Here is a 24,532-nt window from a genome sequence, read left to right on the forward strand (position 1 = left end):
TTACCATAGTTAAAAAAGCAGTCAAAAAGGATCTTGCTGTGATTTACGTCCCTCCCTTCCTCCCTCTCTTTCACTCTCTCTCTCTAATGAATTAGATCCTAGTGATTTTTCATTTTGTAAAATATAGCATGTGGAATACTTTGGGAAATAGTATGTTTAAATTTTTATATATTTAATGGCAAAGTGATAAATCTACTTTTTAAAGCTTTGAAAGTATAAATTAATTGTATCTCACCATCTAGAAAAGCAAGATTAGTAATGAATGTTTTTGAAGAATATTTGTCAGTATTTCTTGTACATTTTGATAGAGACTGATTGTTGTGCCTTTAATTGGAGGATAGAGAAAGGGAATGTTTTATTTTGATGTATCTTGCATGGCTCTGAGTACTGCCTTTAGTTCAAGCTATTTTGTTTTCTGGCTTGTTTATAGCAGGTTCTGCCAGAACTATTATATTTTCTCACGAAATTTTATTTCCTTCATGTGTATACAATTTCTAAAGCTGTTAAGTCATTTGTCTTGTATATCTTCATATGTTTTAGGAAGCAGTTCAGGTACTTTTGAAGCATTCTGCAGATGTTAACGCCCGAGACAAAAACTGGCAAACCCCTTTACACATAGCGGCTGCTAATAAAGCTGTAAAGTGTGCGGAAGCTTTGGTCCCTCTGCTGAGTAATGTAAACGTGTCCGATCGAGCAGGGAGAACTGCACTGCATCATGCAGCTTTCAGTGGACACGGGGAGGTAAGTGGTATCCAGTTAGACAGTGATTCTCTCTCTCTGCGTGTGTGCCCGCCCCCCCATTATTAATGAACTTGCCAATTTTGCTCATTTTTATCTAATTTTGCCTTTTTCAAACCTCAGACTTCTTTTCATGATATTGATTTATCAGATACAGCCCCTGCACTTGAATTTCATGGTCAACCTGGGGAGACAAAGGACAACACTGCCAACTGTAACACAATGTGAAAAGTATGTTCTGTCATTGCAGGAAAAAGTGTCTAGGAAGGTGGAACAGTTTCATTGTTCTCGCAGAAAGATGGTAGCAAAGGAAGGTGGAGCATAGAAAACCTTTTTTTTTTTTTTTTTTGCAGTACGCGGGCCTCTCACTGCTGTGGCCTCTCCCGTTGTGGAGCACAGGCTCCGGACGCGCAGGCTCAGCGGCCATGGCTCACAGGCCCAGCCACTCTGTGGCATGTGGGATCTTCCCGGACCAGGGCATGAACCCGTGTCCCCTGCATTGACAGGCGGACTCTCAACCACTGCGCCACCAGGGAAGCCCAAAAACATTTTCTTATAGTTTATTTTGAACATTTAGTCAAGAATTCTTTGATGACAGACCATCAAAAGAAAGCAATTTAAGAAAATTAATATTTAGTTATCTTATACAAGGAGTATTGGTTAATGTTAAGTGTGCCATAGCAAAGAGTGGGGTTTATGTATGTACATGGAAGACTTAGGAAAGAATGAGACTCAGAGTTAGAAGAACTTTGAGGGCAGCTTGTCCAGTCCTTCATTTTTGTTGCAGACACAGAAACTCAAAGAAGTAAAAATGGTGGTCCTGCTGTATAGCAGAGGGAACTATATTCAATATCAATTCTTTTCCTGTAGTAGAAAAGGATCTGGAAGAAATATATGTATATATAAAACTGAATCACTTTGCTATGTACCTGAAACATTGTAAATCAACTATACTTCAATTTTTTTTTAAAAAAAAGAGGTAAAGTGACATTCCCAAGATTCCATGGCTGAGGGCTAGTCACTGCAGTGCTGTTTTCACTGTTCTTCTCGGCTTTTGCAACATAAAGAATTCTTGTCTCTACTGCAGTTCAGGTCACTAGATGAGTCCCTTTTTGACATCTGGAATGCCCTTTCTAATGGGGAAACTATTGTAAATATGCTTGAACCTAATGGAAATGACTTTTTTTTCGTACATTATGAGGTAAGTAGACTGTGCAGTGACCTTCAGGTCTAATCATGTTACGGACACTGCATCTGTGTTTGAATTAAATTTAAGACATTTCTGGGATCAGAATGCACTTTGAATTTTAATAACACTTCGGGCTATAAAAAGGAATAAAACCTGTTATTAAATACTCTCCCTTTAGACTTTCCAGATTTGTGCTTAGTTGTTCATAAAATACCAGGACACAAATGGCATCTTTAAAAAGATGCTGATGCCTGACTTCAGTAACCACCATAGTGAAACCTTTTTTCGTATATTGTCCTGTTGTTCATTAAATTATGTTAAAGCATCTTCAGTATATAGTCTCATCTTTCCTTTCTACAAATGCAGAAATTCAGTGTCAGAGAGCTTGAGATGAGTAGTCTTCACGATGGATATTCATGAACAGTTCTGCTTCTGAATGTTGATGAAACTGTGTTTATTTTTATTCCAGATGGTGAAACTACTCTTGTCTAGAGGTGCCAATATTAATGCTTTTGACAAGAAAGATAGACGTGCTATCCACTGGGCAGCATATATGGGTATGTGTGTTTTAAATTTATTTTTTGACATTAAGTATTAAGGAAAAGTTGGACATTTCATTCTTGCATTTGGTATAACATGTCTTTGGGGATAGTGAGAAGTTGCACCATATCTGAGTTTGCTGCCCAAGTGGAACCAGCCTGGCAGTCGGGGGAGGTTTGCCAGGACAGGAGTACATTAGGTCGGGAGGTTTGCCAGGACAGGAGTACATTAGGTCCAGTTCTCCTGAAAGCTGTTTAAAATTAATTCTTTTTACTTTTAAAGGGAGAGATGTCCTAGACACAAGTTTGGGATACAGAGTTTAGATTGGTGTTTACTAAAAGCCCATTCTCATACCCATCCTGAACCCATCCTTGTTTGTTTGGGAATATTAAGGTAGAAGTTGTGAAGATGTATTAAGAAGCGTGTTATCTTGTGCCAAGCACTGTGTTAAATAGGCATATCACATTTGATTTCTACCACAGTAATTTCACAGTAAGAAACTGAGGTTTAGATATCAGATTTTCTGCTTTTAACATTCTTGAGGGAATTCCCTGGTAGTCCAGTGGTTAGGACTGACTTCTCACTTTCACTGTCGAGGGTGTGGGTTCCATCCCTGGTCGGGGAACTAAGATCCCACAAGCTGCGCAGTGTGACCAAACAAAGAAAAAAAAGGATTCTTGAAAAGTCTTAGGATCTGCACAGTTGCAGTTTGAAACTAACAGAGCTCATGGGAAAATGGTCCTGGGGCAGACTGCTTAAAACCTACGCAACTCCACGAGCAGAGCACTAACGAAAGCATTAATGGGTTTTTGAGGTAACTGGGACAGCCAGGGAGGAGAAAGGTCAGGCTTCCTCAGGATACTTTAAAACGCACAGAAAGAACAGAGCAGAGATGCTGGCCTGCGGGCGCTAAGACCACGCAGGTCGAAGTGGATCTCAACTTGCTGCAAACCTTGCAAGTCCAGTAGGGCTAGGCTGTGCCTCTGGAAGGAAGCCATGGGTGGGGTGTCTTACAGTAGAGCTGAACTCCTTTCTTTGCAGCCATGGAGCTCAGGGCTTTTTCTTTTCCTCCCAACAGTCCATTCTGCTTCTGCTCTTCTTGCTTCTCTGACTTAGGAAAAATTACATGGACTGACGGACCTGCCATGTAGTGCTGGTCTCATTCCCATGTGCCTCTCATACTGACTACAGAGACAGTCTAACCCCTCTTCTCACAGGCATAGCTTATCCTCACTACTCGCTGCCTTTGCTTTTGTCTTTTCCTAGCCCTCACTTAAAATTCAAAGGTTGATAGAAGATTATTAATTTTTAAAACTATATAAAATTGTAAAATACAAAAATGTAAGAAACCAAATGAACTAAAACCAGTTGACGGTAACCCCAAGGTCCAGGAAAATCCTTTGCCCATCATGGAAATAACTCTTGGGCTCTTGGTGTTTCTCACACCAAAGGTTTGTGCCTCTAGTTATGTCGTGGGCACTTTTCTTCTGTTAACTGAAGGTAAAACATCCAGAAGCAAGTCTCCTGTGGTGTCCTAAAGTGCCCTCCCCACAGCCTGTAGGTTTTCTGTATTTTAAGTCTTGGGGATTTTTCTGAATATTCTGGAGTAGCTTATTCTTGACAGTTCAGGAACAGATAGGCTGTGGTTTTAAACTATATACCTTATATTAAAACGTTCACACATTAAGCAGAGAGTGTCAGGGCTTTTATCTCCAAAGAATTAAACTTGGCTAAACAGCTGTTTTCATAAAATTGAAGGCCGAGGAATTTTGTGGGTTGCCTCTAATTGAGCTCCCAGAGTAGCTGGGTGTGTATATCTCAGAGGCCCTTGGATGGCTTTGTTTTCCTTGATCTACTAAGTGTCATTTTTCAGACCGATTGTGGATTGTAAAAGATATTCTGTATTTCTTGGACCTCATAGTCCATTTAATTTTTGAGCATAAACATTCAGAGATTCATAATTTTCCTTTCCCTGTCTCTTCCTTCCTTTAAGCTTGGAAAAAGAGGAGTATTGACACACGGTTTCTAAAACCATTCAGTTGTTTTAGGTGTTCAGGATTAAAAAGGAGCTAAATATATGAAAGTAGGGAGTTACTGCCTGGTCTATTAAGACAGGCCTTAAGTCCAGGTCATTGACACCTCTAGAGAATCTGCCAATATTAGCCTAAGAGACATTACATTATTGTATTACAAGTCTTCTTGTAATTTATTTCTCACAGGCTTCTGTATTTGCCCTGGCCATCTGTCCCCTGGTTGAGGCTACCCTTACTTTTCTGTTAGGTTCTACCTCTTATACTTATGCTATGATTGAATCCTCTGTTTATGTTGCCCAGCCCCACCACTGTCCCCAAATGAACTGATCATCTTTCCCTCCCTACCCTGTGTTTGCTCCTACCATGAACCTTCATGAAGAATCCATTTACTGTTACTGATGAACCTAGTTGCAGGGCAGGAATAAAGAGGTAGACATAGAAAATGGACTTGAGGACATGGGGTGGGAGGGCGAAGCTGGGGCGAAGTGAGAGTCGCATTGACATATATACACTACCGAATGTAAAATAGTTGGTTGGTGGGAAGCAGCAGCATAGCACAGGGAGATCAGCTCGGTGCTTTGAGATGACCTAGAAGGGTAGGATAGGGAGGGTGGGAGGGAGGCTCAAGAGGGAGGGGATATGGGGACATGTGTATGCATGTGGCTGATTCACTTTGGTGTACAACAGAAACTAACACAGTATTGTGAAGCAATTATACTCCAATAAAGATCTGTTAAAAAAAAATCCATTTACTCATTCATCTTTTCTGTTGCCTTCAGTGCTTCTAGCAATATCGTCACTTTTTGCCTCAAAGTACCTTACTGTGATGACTTTGACATAGAGGGTACTAAATAAATATTAATTACCTTGATAAGTAACTCATTACATTAATTCTTCTTAAAGCAATGCGTAATTTGAGTTGATGTGAAATGGTGTTTTTTTCTTCTTACTTTCCTTTCCATAAAAATTTGTGAGCATAACTCGTTTTACTTTTATTAATACATTCATGAACAAAAGAAAAATGTAGGGAATTTTCCAAATTCCTGACGGATAATGATTACATTTATCAAATTCATGTTGCATGGATATAATTTTTTTAAAGGAGTTATTGACTACAGAATTATGTATGCCATGCATGTCTGCTGGATGCTGTCTTCTAAAAATACACCCAGATGAATTGAATGAAATCTAGTCTCCTTGGTAGCATCGTTCTATAAATTGATAAGGAAAACACGTATGTATTCTGGCTAGGTTCCACCTTGCTAGAACAATATCATTTATTTTACTCTAGAACTTTCTTCCCTTTTTTCTTTTAAATAGGTCACCCCAAACTGGCTATGGAAAGGCCCCTTCTTCATGTTTTCAGTGGTCCGTTAAAGGAATTTTTACATATTTCAGAAATGTGCTTAAATAAATATTTGTCAATTTTAAGATTGTAAATTTCCCTATGCATGGCACCTTTTAAAAATAGGGCTTTATCGGTCTCAGGAAAAGTTCACACTTCCTGGAATCTACATAATTAATATGATCTAAGTCATTTACTTAGAATGATGTGTTGGTTTTGGATAGTTTTTCCATTATGTTTGTATAATGGGCCTTCTAGTCTTAAAAATCAGGAGAATTTGTTTCTTTTTGGCATATTTAGTGAATAATATGCATTTGCCCGGTTTAAAAAAGCTATATTTATGTGTGAGCCTCCTGGGCTTTATAAGTCCTGGTTTTTAATACATTACAGTAAACCCAAGTAGTTGTCTTTCTAGAGCCATAGATCAGAGAGTAATGTGAAGTGAGAGATCTTTTGTACCAGTTAGTGCTCTTATATGATAGTCACATTTAATTTGGCACCTAATGATTTGACAGATATTCTTTTGATTTTTTCCTAAAAATATAGTAGATATTTTTCATATTGAAATGGGGAAAAAAATAGCTGAATGTATCTGCTTTAATTGATAATTTATATATATGAACAACTATATCTACTTGATACTTTATGCATCTTGTAGACTCCTTTTTTCGAGGGGGCAAGGCACTATGTTTGAAAGGTCTCATTTTTATAGTTATTTACTTTATATACTCCTTCCCTATGAGAGGTATTAAAAATGGCATCATTAGCAACTCGTTTAATGTAACATATTTATTAGGTAACTATTTTGTTTGAAATACACCAAGAAGTAGAACATAAGAGCCTATGATATTTGCCTTTAAAGATATATATATTTGGGAACTTAATACATAAAAGTAATTAAGGTGTTTGTTAAATAATGATTCAAGTTAAGATACATCACAAAGTATTATTATGTATGCTTATTAGATAGTATTTACAGGTACATTGTGCTTTTGGCCACATAATTCTAGGCAACTAGAAGCCTTAAAAAGACTTCTAGAGAAGATAGGAACTGACATGACCTTCTTCGAGGATTAGTAACAACGATTAGAAAGAAACATCCAAGCAGAACATTCTGTACAACGTAGGAATCAGTCCCATGAACAAAGGCACAGAGGTGGAAAGGCTTTTGGGAGGAGGAGAAAGTACTGTATAATCTAATGTGACAAGAAGTGAGGAGATAAGAAAGGAAAACAGTGCTTCTCCCACCTTGCACCTGGCCTCCTTATGTGGTTGGGTAGGGCCTGAGACTAGTTCTGCCTAATGAAAGTAGCATCCCCTGTGGACCGGAGCATTTAATTGCTGGTATGAGCCTGTAGTCTGTTCCCCTTTCTGGAACAGTGACCAAGCTGCCTTCAAATCGTGCATCAGCTCCATGAGTCTGGATCCTTGCGTGACTGAGCAGAGTCCTCTGGCCAAGCTATCATAATGCTAATGAGAAATAAAACACTAATTGTTTAAGCCACTGAGATTTGGGAGTTGGTTGTTAACTACAGCATGTATAACCTAGCCCAGGGGTCCCCATCCCCCAGAACCGGGCCACACAGCAAAAGATTAGCGGCAGGCAAGCCAGCCAAGTTTCATCTGCTGCTCCGCATCCCTGCGTAGGGCTGAACCAGTCCCCCCATCACTCACGTTACCGCCTGAACCATTCCCGCCCCACCCCCGCCACGTGGAAAAATTGTCTCCCATGAACCCGGTCCCTGTTGCCAAAAAGGTTGGGGACTGCTGACCTAGCCTATCCTGATTGTTAAGGCATCTGGTGGAAATAATAAGGAAAAAGAAGTTTTTAGCTGCGTGTTCTAAAGACCTGACATTTTTAAGAAATAAGTCCAAGTCACTCCCAGATTTCCACATAGAAGAAGATTCTACAACAAAAACTAATGTCTTACATTAGACATGAAAAGCTAACTTAAGAACTGGAGAACGTATTAAAACAACCTTGGAAACAACAAGATCTAGGTAAAAGGAGGATTGCAGAGTTATCATTGGATAAAATAATTAAATGTATTATTTTCAATTAGTTACCTCTATCAGCATTTATCAAAATTATCCTGAATTCTTATTTTTTTCTTCAATCCTCTCTCTGGTTATAATTTGATTAATTGGTGACTTGTCATGCATTATCTAGTTAATTTGTATTGTATTTTTACGTGTCTTTAAAGATATTCAGGATTGTATTTCATGTTTTCCATACACTCATCTTCTTGTTTTTTCCTTCATAAACACATTTTCAGGTCACATTGAAGTAGTGAAATTACTTGTGGCACACGGAGCTGAAGTGACATGCAAGGACAAGAAATCTTACACACCTCTCCACGCAGCAGCCTCTAGTGGGATGATCAGCGTAGTCAAGTACCTTCTTGATCTTGGGGTTGATGTAGGTGTACAGACTAAGCAGTACAGAAGAATGGAGCATTCTGTGTGTTTGTGATTTTGTTGTTGGCAGAAGTTATTTCAAATTTAAAAGATGATTTCTTACAATAAGATTTTTGTCTTTCAATAGTTTTATGTTTATAGTCCTTCACATAATATACAGTGCACTGATGTCTGACCAAGTCATGAAGTTAGTCAAATGTATTAAGAGGTAAAATATATTCCAAAGGTGAATGGTTGATTGACAGAAGTTTTTCTTTTCCATCACATTCTAGGCCCTGTAGCTTCATTTCAGCTATGGAAACCAGCAGATCAGACATATTTGGATTATTTTCCTAAGTGGCTGGGTTATTGTTAGTATTATTTGCCCAGTTTGTCTAATATTTCCTTTAAATGACCATAGCTGTTCACATTACAGGATATTGGCCAGAGGCAGGCAGGAAAACTAAAGGTTCTGGCCCATTAGCTGCAAGTGTTCCTTACTGTATGATCTCTTTGGTTCAGAGGGGTTGCTCCTTCATCTGAATATATTTGATTACGGAACTGGGATAGCTAAGAATACCTGGAACTCCCACAGTCCATCCTTTAGGCACAGGTCTGACAAACTCATCTGGTCTTTAATTTTTTTTTTTTTTTTTTTTTTCTGTACGTGGGCCTCTCACAGTTGTGGCCTCTCCCGTTGCGGAGCACAGGCTCTGGACGCGCAGGCTCAGCGCCCATGGCTCACGAGCCCAGCCGCTCCGCGGCATGTGGGATCTTCCCGGACCGGGGCACGAACCCGTGTCCCCTGCATCGGCAGGTGGACTCTCAACCACTGCGCCACCAGGGAAGCCCTCATCTGGTCTTTAAAACACAGATGAAAAGCAGCCAGGTAGAAGGAGAGAGGGAGGTAGTTTAGATCAGCTGCAAAGACAGAAAGATAGGTGGTAATCTGGTTGGACAAAGAATACGTGGCAGAACTGTGGAGCTGGATAGCCTATTAATTTAATTTAAGGACATTGTGAAGCAGTTAGTTATTGAAAATGTAGGGATCAAAAATTCAAACACATTGTTAGGTAGAAGCTTGTAGAGTGCAAACACATGAAAGTTTTATTTCAACTCAGCACTTCCTGTAGCTCTGTTTCAACAGAGTGACATAATGCCTTAAGAGACCCTTGATCTAGATAAATGAGATAGCCTTGTTTCTGATCACTGTTTCAAGTCCATTCTGGTGCAATTTGTAAAGCTTATGTTATTGACAGCAAAATTATAAACTCTGGTGAGAGTGTTCTTCAGAAAAAGTGGTCAGACTTAGAGCCATTTAGTGACATGTGGCCTCCAATTGCATGACTTATTTTCCTAGAGCTGCAGTGAGTGACTTAAAACAATAAATTTAATCTCTCAAAGTTTTGGAAGCTCCGAGGGAGAATCTTTTCTGTGTCCGCCAGCTTTTGGTGATGAAATCTAGATAACTTGACTAAAGTTAAGTGTTGCTTTTTCACTTCCTCTAATTTCTGTTAACAGAGATGTGAGAAAAGAAAATGTTAAATAAAGTTGTGATAAGTTGGGGCCAACCACAAGGTTAGAGGGCACAGTCTCCACACAGGACTTACTTCAGTTTTGATGATTCACTAGAAGGACTCCAGAAACTCACTGCAAGCTATTATACTCACAGTTACGGTTTATTATGCAGAAAAGATACAAATTAACATCAGCCAGAGGAAGAGACACACAAGGCAAAGTCTAAGAGTATTCTAAACAAAGCTTCCATTGGCCCCTCGAGTTATGACTCCTTACTCTCCCAGCATCAGAACGTGACATATGCATGTAGTATTGCTAACCACAGAAGCACTCCTGAGCTTTGTTTTTAGAGTTTTATTGGGCCTCCACTACATAGGCATGATTGATTGATCAAAATTGCTCATATGGTTGATTTCAGTCTCCAAGTCCACTGATACCAGCGGACCCAAAGCCCCTCCCCTCCACTACATGGTTGGTTTATGTGGTGTGGTTGGCCCTGCCCTAAAGACCCACTGTGCCTGCTCCTACTCTCAGGTCCAGGGTAGCCACTCCCACCCTGGACAAGGACACAGCTGTCAGGTGTGCCATAGATGACCTCCCAGAAGACAGGAGCGAAAGTACAATTCTTTACCACAGAAAAGTTATGTAAACTTTAAAATATTCATCCAATATATTTTTTAAGAAATAGAAAGATAAACTTCAGTTACATGAATTATTTCTCAATGTTGACTATATTTTTTGAGCATATTCATTTTGGTAAAATGTCAGTATGTAGGCTGGAAAATATCTAAAGCCCAAGTTTGTTGCAAAAATAAATAGAAAAGGATGTCAGTCATTTTTTAAAATATCTTTCTCTCTACTAATCACCAACTTTATTAATCTTTTGTCACTGTAAATAGCAGAAAATATGCGTGTTTTTCAATATATGTCAGAATTTTCAGTTTCTGTTCATTTTTCATGATTCTTAGAATTAATTCTGTGATTGTCCCTTACCTAGAATGCTTTTAAAAATATATTATTTGTTTTCATTTTCCTAAAATATCTCTTGGAATCATTCAGTTTTGTCATGAAGTAGACATTGTATATATGAGTTATGTTCCCTGAAGCTACAAAATCGTTTGACACCAAAATGTTGTTATGTCCATTTTTTTAACTGAAGTTTAAAATTATAAGCCATATCTGTGTATTTATCCCTGTTTGTTTCTCACTTTAATAATTAGATTTCAACCACAGTGTTGCTAAAATAGCTCACAACGATAATTAGGAAGAGTGCTTTAAGATTGACAATTTTTTTCTTCCAATAGATGAATGAACCAAATGCCTATGGAAATACACCTCTTCATGTAGCCTGCTACAATGGACAAGATGTTGTCGTGAATGAACTTATAGACTGTGGTGCTAATGTAAATCAAAAGAATGAAAAAGGATTTACTCCTTTGCACTTTGCTGCTGCATCAACACATGGAGCATTGTGTTTAGAGCTTCTAGTAGGCAATGGGGCCGATGTCAATATGAAGGTATGAAGTTAATATCAGAATCCCTATCTAGTATTTAGGAGTTCACCGTAGTATCAGTAGCTACTAAAAAGGAGTGAATTACTGATAACACACAGATGAATCTTAAAATTACTATGCTGAGTGAAAGCATTACACAAGAATATATTCACTATTTCCATTTATATAAGGTTTTAGAACAGACAAAATTCCAGTTATATGGGGTTCCAGACTCTATAGTTGGGGAAATAAAAGAGAGAGAGAACAACTGTTGCCTCTGGGAGGAGGGATTGATGAAAAGGGGGCGTGGGGGAATTTTCTCTGTGGTGGTAATGTCCTGTATTTTGACAGCTTTCTGTTATATAAATAAGTGTTAGTCAAAACTCATCAGGTGGTACATTTTTTATATGTCTCATTGCATGTAAATGTACCCGTAGAAGGTTACAAATCAAACAAATACTGAACCCTAGTTAATGATACGCATATCAAAGTGTTTAGAGGTAATAAATAGGTAGTGATATCAGCAGCTGACTTTAAAAAGCATCACTTAGGGACTTTCCTGGCGGTCCAGTGGTTAAGACTGCACGCTTCCACTGCAGGGGGCGCAGGTTTGATCCCTAGTCTTGCATGCCACGCGGTGTGGCCTACCCCCCCTGCAAAAAAAAAAGCATCACTTAATTGCACGGGTGGGTAGAGAGATGGATGTATGATAATGCTCACATAGTAAAATGTTAGTGGTAGACTCTAGGTGGTAGGTATATGGGTGTTCACTGTAATATTCTTTCAACTTTTCTGTTTTGAAATTTTTCACAGTGTTAGAAAAATTAGAAGACTGATACAGTGTTTTACATATAAGAATAGTTGCTTTTTGGTTTTTTGGTCATTCGCTTTCAAGAGTGAACATTTGAATTTTAGAAATATGTGAAAATTCTGGAGCCAAAATATACGTGCCTTTATTGCATAATTATTTGGAAATGCACATGCAACCACAGTTTTGAACATAACTACTTCATAATGTATAATCATCATTTTATATTTTCCAAGATGCTTTCACTGATTGCTTCTGTATTAATTTATTAATTCATTCTTTGAGCACTTGCCAAACCATGTCTTGTGGTGTAAAGAAAAGACAACCACAAACAAAATTGAACCGTTTAGGATTAGTAAAAACATTTAAGCTTCAAATGTTTTCAGAGCTTTCATTGCATAAAATTTCAGCTTCTTTTGTAGGTGTGATGAGCCAGTGTCTTTCAGACTGGTAGAGAAAGGAGTCCATTTTCTTACCTCTCTAACTTTAGAAAATCGTTTAACGATGCCACTGACCCACTCTGACAGCTGTAGCAGCAGCAAGCCCATCTATAATTAGGTCGTTGCTCTAAATTGCCCCTTGCCAGCTAAAGGACAAAATTTATACATATCAACTTATGGAAGGAAAGGGCATGAGATAGCATAAAGAACCCCTTTCTGGTTAAAATGTCTCTTTTAGGAATATACATTTAGAGCTTTCAGTTCTCAATCAAATCACCAACTAAACTAAAGTTTTATTTTTAATAATTTAAATAACTTCTAAATATTTACTGATAAGTTCAAACTGCTTATTTTGATTTGAAGAATTCCTGCTGTTTGGATAATCAGTGCCTAGAAAAAATACCAGAATTCTTGGGGTGGGAAGTTAGTTACTTGTTTCCTCAAAAGCCTAGTAATATTTTTTAATGAAGAGTTTTTCAAAATAAAAAATTTGAAATTATCTTCATATTCTTCAAACGAAAAGATCTCATCAAGTAGTTTTAGTCTCTGTGAGACCCCTTTATGATAAAGGGGCTGTAGTTAAAATTATCTTTGTTAAATATTAAATATCATGGAATAAGAGGCTTACCTATATCATTAACTATTACGCATTTTTTAGTTTATATGGGGCTGGGTAAAATTTAGGCTTTCTATTTTATACAGTGCCATTTAGACATGACTGTTTAGTATAATTTGAAGATAATTAATCACTTGCTTCATGTCATTGCCTACGTAGCTGACTCTAGTACCTATGATTATTTTTAAGTCTGTATTTTCTTTTGAAATGTTGAGATGAGAATCAGTTCTACAAGAGGGTCACTTGTAGTATAATGCTTAGCAGTGGTCCTATTTGAAGTTACCTCCTTAATGATTTAGAAAATTCAGTGGTAGATTTTACACATGACAAGGGAATGTTTTAGCAAAACAGTTAAGATGTGGTGGTTAAGTAGATTTGAAGACAACAGACCATGATGCTGGTTTAAAAATAGATTTCATAAAAGTTGCTTTAATTTTGTCTAAGGACGTATGACATCCTGCTGATGTGCAGTTGCCCAGTTATCTTACTGCCAAGTTCCACTGAAACACACTCCCCAAGTTGTTGATGACTTCTGAGGTACCGTCCAACTGACATTATGTAAAAATTGTTGATAGCAGTGAGTTTTCAACGCATAAGAATGTGCATTCATTCAAGAATATATCTTCGTTCCTGACACTATGTTTCCTGTATTTGTCAAAGTGATGCTTATCGAATTATTGTTTGACTAAGGAGTTAAGGCTTTGACATTTGCCTTGCAAAAAAAAAATTATATTTGTTGACCCTCAAGTTCTCGTTATCAAGGCACCTTTCTCCTTCATCTTTTCCTCCCATCTTATTCTCCATTTTGATTTTTCTGTCCTTGATCAGGTTGTGGATGACTAGAATTGGAATGTGAATTTAGATTTGTAATTATTCAGTTTATAAGTTTTTTAATTGATTGTCCTACAGAATACTACATAGAAGTAAAATGAATGTTTTTTTTTACATCTTTATTAGAGTATATAATTGCTTTACAATGGTGTGTTAGTTTCTGCTTTATAACAAAACGAATCAGTTATACATATACATATGTTCCCATATCTCTTCCTTCTTGCATCTCCCTCCCTCCCACCCTCCCTACCTCACCCCTCCAGGCGGTCACAAAGCACCGAGCTGATCTCCCTGTGCTATGCGGCTGCTTCCCACTAGCTATCTACCTTACATTTGGTAATGTATATATGTCCATGCCTCTCTCTTGCTTTGTCACAGCTTACCCTTCCCCCTCCCCATATCCTCAAGTCCAGTAGGTCTGTGTCTTTATTCCTGTCTTACCCCTAGGTTCTTCATGACATTTTTTTCCCTTAAATTCCATATATATGTGTTAGCATACGGTATTTGTCTTTCTCTTTCTGACTTACTTCACTCTGTATGACAGACTCTAGGTCCATCCACCTCATTACAAATAGCTCAATTTCGTTTCCTTTTATGGCTGAGTAATAGTCCATTGTATATATGTGCCACATCTTCTTTATCCATTCATCCTATGACGGACACTTAGGTTGTTTCCATCTCCGGGCTATTGTAAATAGAGCTGTAATGAACATTTTGGTATATGACTCTTCTTGAATTATGGTTTTCTCAGGGTATATGCCCACTAGTGGGATTGCTGAGTCATATGGTAGTTCTATTTGTAGTTTTTTAAGGACCCTCCATACTGTTCTCCATAGTGGCTGTACCAATTCACATTCCCACCAGCAGTGCAAGAGTGTTCCCTTTTCTCCACACCCTCTCCAGCATTTATTGTTTCTAGATTTTTTGATGATGGCCATTCTGACTGGTGTGAGATGATATCTCATTGTAGTTTTGATTTGCATTTCTCTAATGATTAATGATGTTGAGCATTCTTTCATGTGTTTGTTGGCAGTCTGTATATCTTCTTTGGAGAAATGTCTATTTAGGTCTTCTGCCCTATTTTTGGATTGCATTGTTTGTTTTTTGTTATTGAGCTGCGTGAGCTGCTTATAAATTTTGGAGATTAATCCTTTGTCAGTTGCTTCATTTGCAAATATTTTCTCCCCTTCTGAGGGTTGTCTTTTGGTCTTGTTTATGGTTTCCTTTGCTGTGCAAAAGCTTTGAAGTTTCATTAGGTCCCATTTGTTTATTTTTGTTTTTATTTCCATTTCTCTAGGAGGTGGGTCAAAAAGGATCTTGCTGTGATTTATGTCATAGAGTGTTCTGCCTATGTTTTCCTCTAAGAGTTTGATAGTTTCTGGCCTTACATTTAGGTCTATAATCCATTTTGAGCTTATTTTTGTGTATGGTGTTAGGGAGTGATCTAATCTCATACTTTTACATGTACCTGTCCAATTTTCCCAGCACCACTTATTGAAGAGGCTGTCCTTTCTCCACTGTATATTCCTGCCACCTTTATCAAAGATAAGGTGACCATATGTGCATGGGTTTATCTCTGGGCTTTCTATCCTATTCCATTGATCTATCTTTCTGTTTTTGTGCCAGTACCATACTGTCTTGATTACTGTAGCTTTGTAGTATAGTCTGAAGTCAGGCAGCCTGATTCCTCCAGCTCCATTTTTTGTTCTCAAGATTGCTTTGGCTATTCGGGGTCTTTTGTGTTTCCATACAAATTGTGAAATTTTTTGTTCTAGTTCTGTGAAAAATGCCAGTGGTAGTTTGATAGGGATTGCATTGAATCTATAGATTGCTTTGGGAAGTAGAGTCATTTTCACAATGTTGATTCTTCCAATCCAAGAACATGGTATATCTCTCCATCTGTTTGTATCATCTTTAATTTCTTTCATCAGTGTCTTATAATTTTCTGCATACAGGTCTTTTGTCTCCTTAGGTAGGTTTATTCCTAGATATTTTATTCTTTTTGTTGCAATGGTAAATGGGAGTGTTTTCTTGATTTCACTTTCAGATTTTTCATCATTAGTATATAGGAATGCCAGAGATTTCTGTGCATTAATTTTGTATCCTGCTACTTTACCAAATTCATTGATTAGCTCTAGTAGTTTTCTGGTAGCATCTTTAGGATTCTCTATGTATAGTATCATGTCATCTGCAAACAGTGACAGCTTTACTTCTTCTTTTCCGATTTGGATTCCTTTTATTTCCTTTTCTTCTCTGATTGCTGTGGCTAAAACTTCCAAAACTATGTTGAATAAGAGTGGTGAGAGTGGGCAACCTTGTCTTGTTCCTGACCTTAGTGGAAATGCTTTCAGTTTTTCGCCATTGAGGATGATGTTGGCTGTGGGCTTGTCATATACGGCCTTTATTATATTGAGGAAAGTTCCCTCTACACCTAACTTTCTGCAGGTTTTTATCATAAATGGGTGTTGAATTTTGTCGAAAGCTTTCTCTGCATCTATTGAGATGATCATATGGTTTTTCTCCTTCAGTTTGTTAATATGGTTTACCACATTGATTGATTTGCGTATATTGGAGAATCCTTGCATTCCTGGAATAAACCCCGCTTGATCATGGTGTCTGATCCTTTTAATGTGCTGTTGGATTCTGTTTGCTAGTATTTTGTTGAGGGCTTTTGCATCTATGTTCATCAGTGATATTAGCCTGTAGTTTTCTTTCTTTGTGACATACTTGTGTGGTTTTGGTATCAAGGTGATGGTGGCCTCGTAGAATGAGTTTGGGAGTGTTCCTCCCTCTGCTATATTTTGGAAGAGTTTGAGAAGGATAGGTGTTAACTCTTCAGTAAATGTTTGATAGAATTCGCCTGTGAAGCCATCTGGTCCTTGGCTTTTGTTTGTTGGAAGATTTTTAATCACAGTTTCAATTTCAGTGCTTGTGATTGGTCTGTTCATATTTTCTATTTCTTCCTGTTTCAGTCTTGGCAGTTTGTGCATTTCTAAGAATTTGTCCATTTCTTGCAGGTTGTCCATTTTATTGGCATAGAGTTGCTTGTTGTAATCTCTCATGTATTTCTGCAGTGTCAGTTGTTACTTCTCCTTTTTCATTTCTAATTCTGTTGATTTGAGTCTTCTCCCTTTTTTTCTTGGTGAGTCTGGCTAATGGTTTATCAATTTTGTTTATCTTCTCAAAGAACCAGCTTTTAGTTTTATTGATCTTTGCTATCGTTTCCTTCATTTCTTTTTCATTTATTTCGGATCTGATTTTTATGATTTCTTTCCTTCTGCTAACTTTGTGGGTTTTTTGTTCTTTTTCTAATTGCCTTAGGTGCAAGGTTAGGTTGTTTAGTCGAGATGTTTCCTGTTTCTTAAAGTAGGATTGTATTGCTATAAACTTCCCTCTTAGAACTGCTTTTGCTGCATCCCATAGGTTTTGGATCATCGTGGCTCCATTGTCATTTGTTTCTAGGTATTTTTTTATTTCCTCTTTGATTTCTTCAGTGATCACTTCGTTATTAAGTATCGTTTAGCCTCCATGTGTTTGTATTTTTTACAGATCTTTTCCTGTAATTGATGTCTAGTCTCATAGTGTTGTCGTTGGAAAAGATACTTGATACCATTTCAGTTTTCTTAAATTTACCAAGGCTTGATTTGTGACCCAAGGTACGATCTATCCTGGAGAATGTTCCATGAGCACTTGAGAAAAATGTGTATTGTGTTGTTTGTGGATGGAATGTCCTATAAATATCAATTAAGTCCATCTTGTTTAATGTATCATTTAAAGCTTGTGTTTCCTTATTTATTTTCATTTTGGATGATCTGTCCATTGTTGAAAGTGGAGTGTTAAAGTCCCCTACTATGAATGTGTTATCGATTTCCCCTTAATGGCTGTTAGTATTTGCCTTATGTATTGAGGTGCTCCTGTGTTGGGTGCATAAATATTTACAGTTAATTGTTATATCTTCTTCTTGGATCGATCCCTTAATCATTATGTAGTGTCCTTCTTTGTCTCTTCTGATAGTCCTTATTTTAAAGTCTATTTTGTCTGATATGAGAATTGCTACTCCAGCTTTCTTTTGGTTTCCATTTGCATGGAATATCTTTTTCCATCCCCTTACTTTCAGTCTGTATGTGTCTCTAGGTCTGAAGTGGGTCTCTTGTAGACAGCATATATATGGGTCTTGTTTTTGTATCCATTCAGCCAATCTGTGTCTTTTGGTGGGAGCATTTAGTCCATTTACATTTAAGGTAATTATCGATATGTATGTTCCTATTCCCATTTTCTAAATTGTTTTGGGTTCGTTATTATAGGACTTTTCCTTCTCTTGTGTTTTTGTCTAGAGAAGTTCCTTTAGCATTTGTTGTAAAGCTGGTTTGGTGGTGCTGAACTCTCTCAGCTTTTGCTTGTCTGTAAAGGTTTTAATTTCTCCATCAAATCTGAATGAGATCCTTGCTGGGTAGAGTAATCTTGGTTGCAGGTTTTTCTCCTTCATCACTTTCAGTATGTCCTGCCACTCCCTTCTGGCTTGTAGAGTTTCTGCTGAGAGATCAGCTGTTAACCTTATGGGGATTCCCTTGTGTGTTATTTGTTGTTTTTCCCTTGCTGCTTTTAATATGCTTTCTTTGTATTTAGTTTTTGACAGTTTGATTAATATGTGTCTTGGCGTATTTCTCCTTGAATTTATCCTGTATGGGACTCTCTGTGCTTCCTGGACTTGATTAACTATTTCCTTTCCCATATTAGGGAAGTTTTCAACTATAATCTCTTCAAATATTTTCTCAGTCCCTTTCTTTTTCTCTTCTTCTTCTGGAACCCCTATAATTCGAATGTTGGTGCGTTTAATGTTGTCCCAGAGGTCTCTGAGACTGTCCTCAGTTCTTTTCATTCTTTTTTCTTTATTCTGCTCTGCAGTAGTTATTTCCACTATTTTATCTTCCAGGTCACTTATCCGTTCTTCTGCCTCAGTTATTCTGCTATTGATCCCATCTAGAGTATTTTTAATTTCATTTATTGTGTTGTTCATCATTGTTTGTTTCATCTTTAGTTCTTCTAGGTCCTTGTTAAATGTTTCTTGCATTTTTTTGTATTCTATTTCCAAGATTTTGGATCACCTTTACTATCATTATTCTGAATTCTTTTTCAGGTAGACTGCCCATTTCCTCTTCATTTGTTAGTTCTGGTGGGTTTTTATCTTGCTCCTTCATCTGCTGTGTGTTTTTCTGTCTTCTTATTTTGCTTATCTTACTGTGTTTGGGGTCTCCTTTTTGCAGGCTTCAGGTTTGTAGTTCCCGTTTTTGGTGTCTGTCCCCAGTGGCTACGGTTGGTTCAGTGGGTTGTGTAGGCTTCCTGGTGGATGGGACTAGTGCCTGTGTTCTGGTGGATGAGGCTGGATCTTGTCTTTCTGGTGGGCAGGTCCACGTCCGGTGGTGTATTTTGGGGTGTCTGTGGACTTATTATGATTTGGGGCAGCTTCTCTGCTAATGGGTGTGGCTGTGTTCCTGTCTTGCTAGTTGTTTGGCATAGGGTGTCCAGCACTGTAGCTTGCTGGTTGTTGAGTGAAGCTGGGTGCTGGTGTTGAGATGGAGATCTCTGGGAGATTTTTGCCATTTAATATTATGTAGAACTGGCAAGTCTCTTGTGGACCAGTGTCCTGAAGTTGGCTCTCCCACCTCAGAGGCACAGCCTTGATGCCTGGCTGGGGCACCAAGAGCCTTTCATCCACACGGCTCAGAATAAAAGGGAGAAGAATAGAAAGAAAGAATTAGAAGAAAGAAAGAAAGAAAAAGGAAGGAAGAAAAGAAAGAGAAGGAAAGAAAGAAAGGGAGGGAGGAAGGAAGGAGGGATGGAAGGAAAAAAAGAAAGAAAATAAAGTAAAATAAAGTATAAAATATAATAAAGTTATTAAAATAATAATTATTTAAAAAAATTTTAAAAAACGGACGAATAGAACTCTATGACAGATGGTGGAAGCAAAGCTATACAGACAAAATCTCACACAGAAACATACACTCACAAAAAGAGGAAAAGGGGAAAAAATCATAAATCTTGCTCTTAAAGTCCACGTCCTCAATTTGGGATGATTTGTTATCTATTCATGTATTCCACAGACGCAGGGTACATGAAGTTGATTCTGGAGCTTTAATCCTCTGCTTCTGAGGCTGCAGGGAGAGATTTACCTCTCTTCTTTGTTCGCACAGCTTCCGGGGTTCAGCTTTGGATTTGGCCCCGCCTTTGCGTGTAGGTCCCCGGCGGGCGTCTGTTCTTTGCTTGGCCAGGACGGGGTTAAAGGAGCAGCTGCTTCGGGGACTCTGGCTCACTCAGGCCGGGGGTGAGGGAGGGGCATGGCGTGAGGGGCGGCCTTCTGTGGCAGAGGCCGGCATGAAGTTGAACCAGCCTGAGGCGCTGTGCGTTCTCCCGGGGAAGTTGTCCCTGGATCCCGGGACCCTGGGAGTGGCGGGCTGCACAGGCTCCCCGGAAGGCAGGGTGTGGATAGTGACTTGTGCTCGCACACAGGCTTCTTGGTGGCGGCAGCAGCAGCCTTAGCGTCTTATGCCCGCCTCTGGGGTCCGCGCTGTTAGCCGCCCGTCTCTGGAGCTCCTTTAAGCAGCGCTCTTAATCCCCTCTCTTCGCGCATCAGGAAACAAAGAGGGAAGAAAAAGTCTCTTGCCTCTTAGGCAGGTCCAGACTTTTCCCTGGACTTCCTCCCGGCTAGCCGTGGCGCACTAGCCCCCTTCAGGTTGTGTTCACGCCGCCAACCCTAGTCCTCTCCCTGCGCTCTGACCGAAGCCCGAGCCTCAGCTGCCAGCCCTGCCCGCCCCGGCGGTGAGCAGACAAGCCTCTCAGGCTGGTGAGTGCCGGTCGGCACCGATCCTCTGTGCGGGAATCTCTCCGCTTTGCCCTCCGCACCCCTGTTGCTGCGCTCTCCTCCACTGCTCCGAAGCTCCCCGCTCCGCCTCCCGCAGTCTCTGCCCGTGAAGGGGCTTCCTAGTGTGTGGAAACCTTTCCTCCTTCACAGCTCCCTCCCACTGGTGCAGGTCTGTCCCTATTCTTTTGTCTCTGTTTATTCTCTTTTCTTTTGCCCTACCCAGGTACGTGGGGAGTTTCTTGCCTTTTGGGAGGTCTGAGGTCTTCTGCCAGCGTTCAGTAGGGTTCTGTAGGAGTTGTTTCTCATGTAGATGTATTTCTGGTGCATCTGTGGGGAGGAAGGTGATCTCTGCGTCTTACTCTTCTGCCATCTTCCCCTCGTCCCCCAAATGAATGGGTTTTATAAAGCAGTATAGCTCTGGTTTTTCATAACCTTGCTTATCATGAACACTGCTTCATTGATTTTGTCACTTACCGATTTTTTTTCCCCATTCTTCAAGTGTTTATTCCATAATCAGTTACTGTAGAGGACAGAACCCCAATTGTATATAGGTTGAAAGCAAGAAATATACAATTTCTCACAATATATCCAGTTGTCAACCCAGATAGCTGTCACACCTTTTCCCACCCCACCGTGTACTTTAAATTTTGCTCAGGTAAACAAAGTACCCCAAATACTTCTTTCCTTTGTGATGGTCACATGTATGTTTCTTTTTTTTTAATTTTTTTTTGGTGATGAGAAACAATGCCGTATTTTATTTTATTTTATTTTGCGGTGCGGGCCTCTCACTGCTGTGGCCTTTCCCATTGTGGAGCACAGGTTCCGGACGCGGAGGCTCAGCGGCCATGGCTTACGAGCCCAGCCGCTCCGCAGCATGTGGGATCTTCCCGAACCTGGGCACGATCCCGCGTACCCTACATCGGCAGGCAGACTCTCAACCACTGCGCCACCAGGGAAGCCCCACATGTATGTTTTGATTAACAAAATAATTTTAGGGAATAAGAGCCTGCCTAACTCACAATAAAAGATATCACCTAACTCAGGCATTGTTTTTCTTCATATGTGGAATTCCTCTAGAATTTCAGAATTTCTACATCAAACACACATACAAGGCCAGTCTGGTTTATTATTTTAAGTAATTTGAGAAAATAGCTAACATTATTTGTTACAAATAATTATAAACAAAATAATGTGTCAAGTTTTTTAAGTGAATTATAGTTTCTGAAGTTAATTCTAACATTCACTTTTCCTTGGTCAAGGAGGGATTCAGCATTTCTTAGAACAAAAGAATTGTAGCAGTGTGAAATTTTTGGACCGTGGGCAGCATATCCTGGCAGTACCACTTTCAGTGATGTGACCTTGGTCGAATCATTAATATCCTTTGTGCATCAGTTCCCCTACCTGAAATAGGAGTGATACTAAGATTACACCACACCTACCACCCCAGGCCTTTTTAAAACTATGGGCATTGAGGTTTCTGTATATTTGTGCTTTATGATATACATACTAAAAAATTAGTTCATAATTTCAAACAGCTGTTTTACTGCCACAGGCTTCAGTTAAACTTAACGCTTGAGTGTAATAGTTCTACAGATTAAAGTTGCAAGAGTATATTCAAAATAAAACTAACAATTACATGGTACAGATATAACAAGAATTTTAAATCTCTTGTGTGTTTATTTCAGAGCAAAGATGGAAAAACCCCACTGCACATGACTGCCCTCCACGGTAGATTCTCCAGATCACAAACCATTATCCAGAGTGGTAAAAAGTATTTCTGTTTGTTTTTTTTCTTAAGTGTAGTAAAAGCATCCACATATGGTATTGAGGAATTGTCATAGCAGTATACACATTTTTGACACTTGATATCAGAGCTCATGAAAATCAGATAATGAAGAATTTTAAATGCCATGTACATGTATCTTTTGTAATTACGTTTTTCATTTATTTTTGTGTTGTTTCCCTTAGATTATAAATATAATTTCTCTAGCAGTTAGTGTTGGCTTTTTTAAAACATGCTAGATAGAAAACTCTGCCTTTCTACTGCAAACTGTATTATATATTAAGAAAACTTGGTTGCATTTCTCTTTTCCCTTCTGACTATCTTGAACTGTTTTTAGCGTTTTCATTTATTTTCTGAACTTGTATTCTTTTGCATTTGAATTAGTACTAGGCAGGCTAAACTTTTAAATAAAAAGAACCTTTGGGTCCATTAAAGTAGTGTTTTCATAAGCCATGTTCCAAGGAACTGTTTATTAGTAGTTCTCAAGACAATAGCTGTTCTGATTTTGCAGGGAAAGGGTAGGAATAAGCTCATGATCAAATAATTCATAAAATATTGTATGCTGTCTTCTTGGTGACACAGAGTGTGCACATTAAAGCTTTGGAAAGTCTCACTCTAAAGAAATGTGTTTAATTTTGTTTAAATACAGTGGTTTCCAAACTTATTGGACACCCAGAACCCTTTTGTAATTTTTAAATCTGTTGAAATCTTATGCTTGTTCACAAAATTGCTTTAAGTGTGAAATCTAACCCCAGTGCCTGGCCAGTAAATGTGCTGTGGATGAAATCTATGGTTAAATTGCTATACCCATTAGTTTGTGCTTGAATTGCATTTTATATCACTTTCCATGTAATAGATTTCACTTGATCGTTATATTAGTCCAGTGTTTGATAGTATGTCCTTTATTGCAGGAGCAGTAATCGACTGTGAGGACAAGAATGGCAACACCCCTTTGCACATAGCAGCGAGGTACGGCCATGAGCTGCTAATCAACACTCTAATTACAAGTGGTGCTGACACTGCAAAGTAAGTACTTCCCAAGATAGTGTTGATGCCTTGTCAGGGAAACATGTGGATTTTGTCCTCAATGTAGTACTAATTGCTTGAGCTTTTTCCTCTTTTTATTGGCGATGTAATAGAATAGAATGTTTAATGTGATTTCATTGGTAAACCAGCATAGGGTATTTTTATATTTTTTTACCCCAGTTCTTTCTAGATTCTGAGTAACATATTAAAGTTTCCATGTAAGATTTTGTTTGAAAGATGGATTCTCTTGCATGCTCTGCAGAAAGAAACACCCTACTTTTAAATTGATGTTTATCATTCTTATGTATGTTTTAAATTTTTTATTACCTTTTTTATGTTTATTAACATGTTTTAAATCTTGTGTTAAACTTTCTGTAAATGGTATGCTACTGTACACTTTTTAACTTTTTTTTTTTTTTACATGAAGTTGTTGGTTTAGCCATGTAGATAGAAATTTGGGCTTTTTTTTCTCATCTCTATACGTAACTAGTTCATTCATTTTATAAAATTTAATTCTTGTGTAAAGATTTCACAATTTTTATTCATTCTCATTTACAAACACAAGTTGCTTCCAAGTTTTTACTATTACAAAAATTACTGCAGTGAACATTCTTAAACATTTTGCCTTGTGGTAATGATTCTCAACATCGGGGCAGGGGGAATGGGTTTTGCTCCTGAGGCAAATGTCTAGAGACATTTTTCGTTGTCATAATTTGGGGAGGAGAGTGTTACTGTCATCCAGTGTAGGTAGAACCTGGGGGCACTGATCACATCCTACAGGCACAGGATAACCCAGCCCCCCAGCCCCCAGCCCCACAGAAAATCCATAGTGACAGTAGTGCTGAGGTTGAAAAGTCCTGCTCTAAGAGGAAAGTTGCTGGATAAGTTAAGTATTGAATAGTTTCTTTTTAATTTA

The 24,532-nt window shown here is 38.5% G+C and overlaps 1 protein-coding gene across 3 annotated transcripts in view; it reads left to right on the forward strand.

Moving 5' to 3' along the window:
- The window catches only part of ANKRD28 (ankyrin repeat domain 28), a 124,743-nt gene that overhangs the window by 65,006 nt on the left and 35,205 nt on the right, over positions 1-24,532 (forward strand). For all 3 annotated transcript variants that reach the window (XM_007470628.1, XM_007470626.1, XM_007470627.1), the window contains exons 5-10: positions 541-741; positions 2,397-2,484; positions 8,122-8,264; positions 11,065-11,277; positions 22,493-22,571; positions 23,502-23,616. In XM_007470628.1, coding sequence (XP_007470690.1) covers positions 2,397-2,484; positions 8,122-8,264; positions 11,065-11,277; positions 22,493-22,571; positions 23,502-23,616 — 638 coding nt within the window. In that variant the 5' untranslated portion in view covers positions 541-741. The remainder of the gene's footprint in view (positions 1-540; positions 742-2,396; positions 2,485-8,121; positions 8,265-11,064; positions 11,278-22,492; positions 22,572-23,501; positions 23,617-24,532) is intronic.

Source organism: Lipotes vexillifer, unplaced genomic scaffold, assembly GCF_000442215.2.
Source record: "Lipotes vexillifer unplaced genomic scaffold, Lipotes_vexillifer_v1.1 scaffold418, whole genome shotgun sequence".
NCBI classification, from domain to species: domain Eukaryota; kingdom Metazoa; phylum Chordata; class Mammalia; order Artiodactyla; family Lipotidae; genus Lipotes; species Lipotes vexillifer.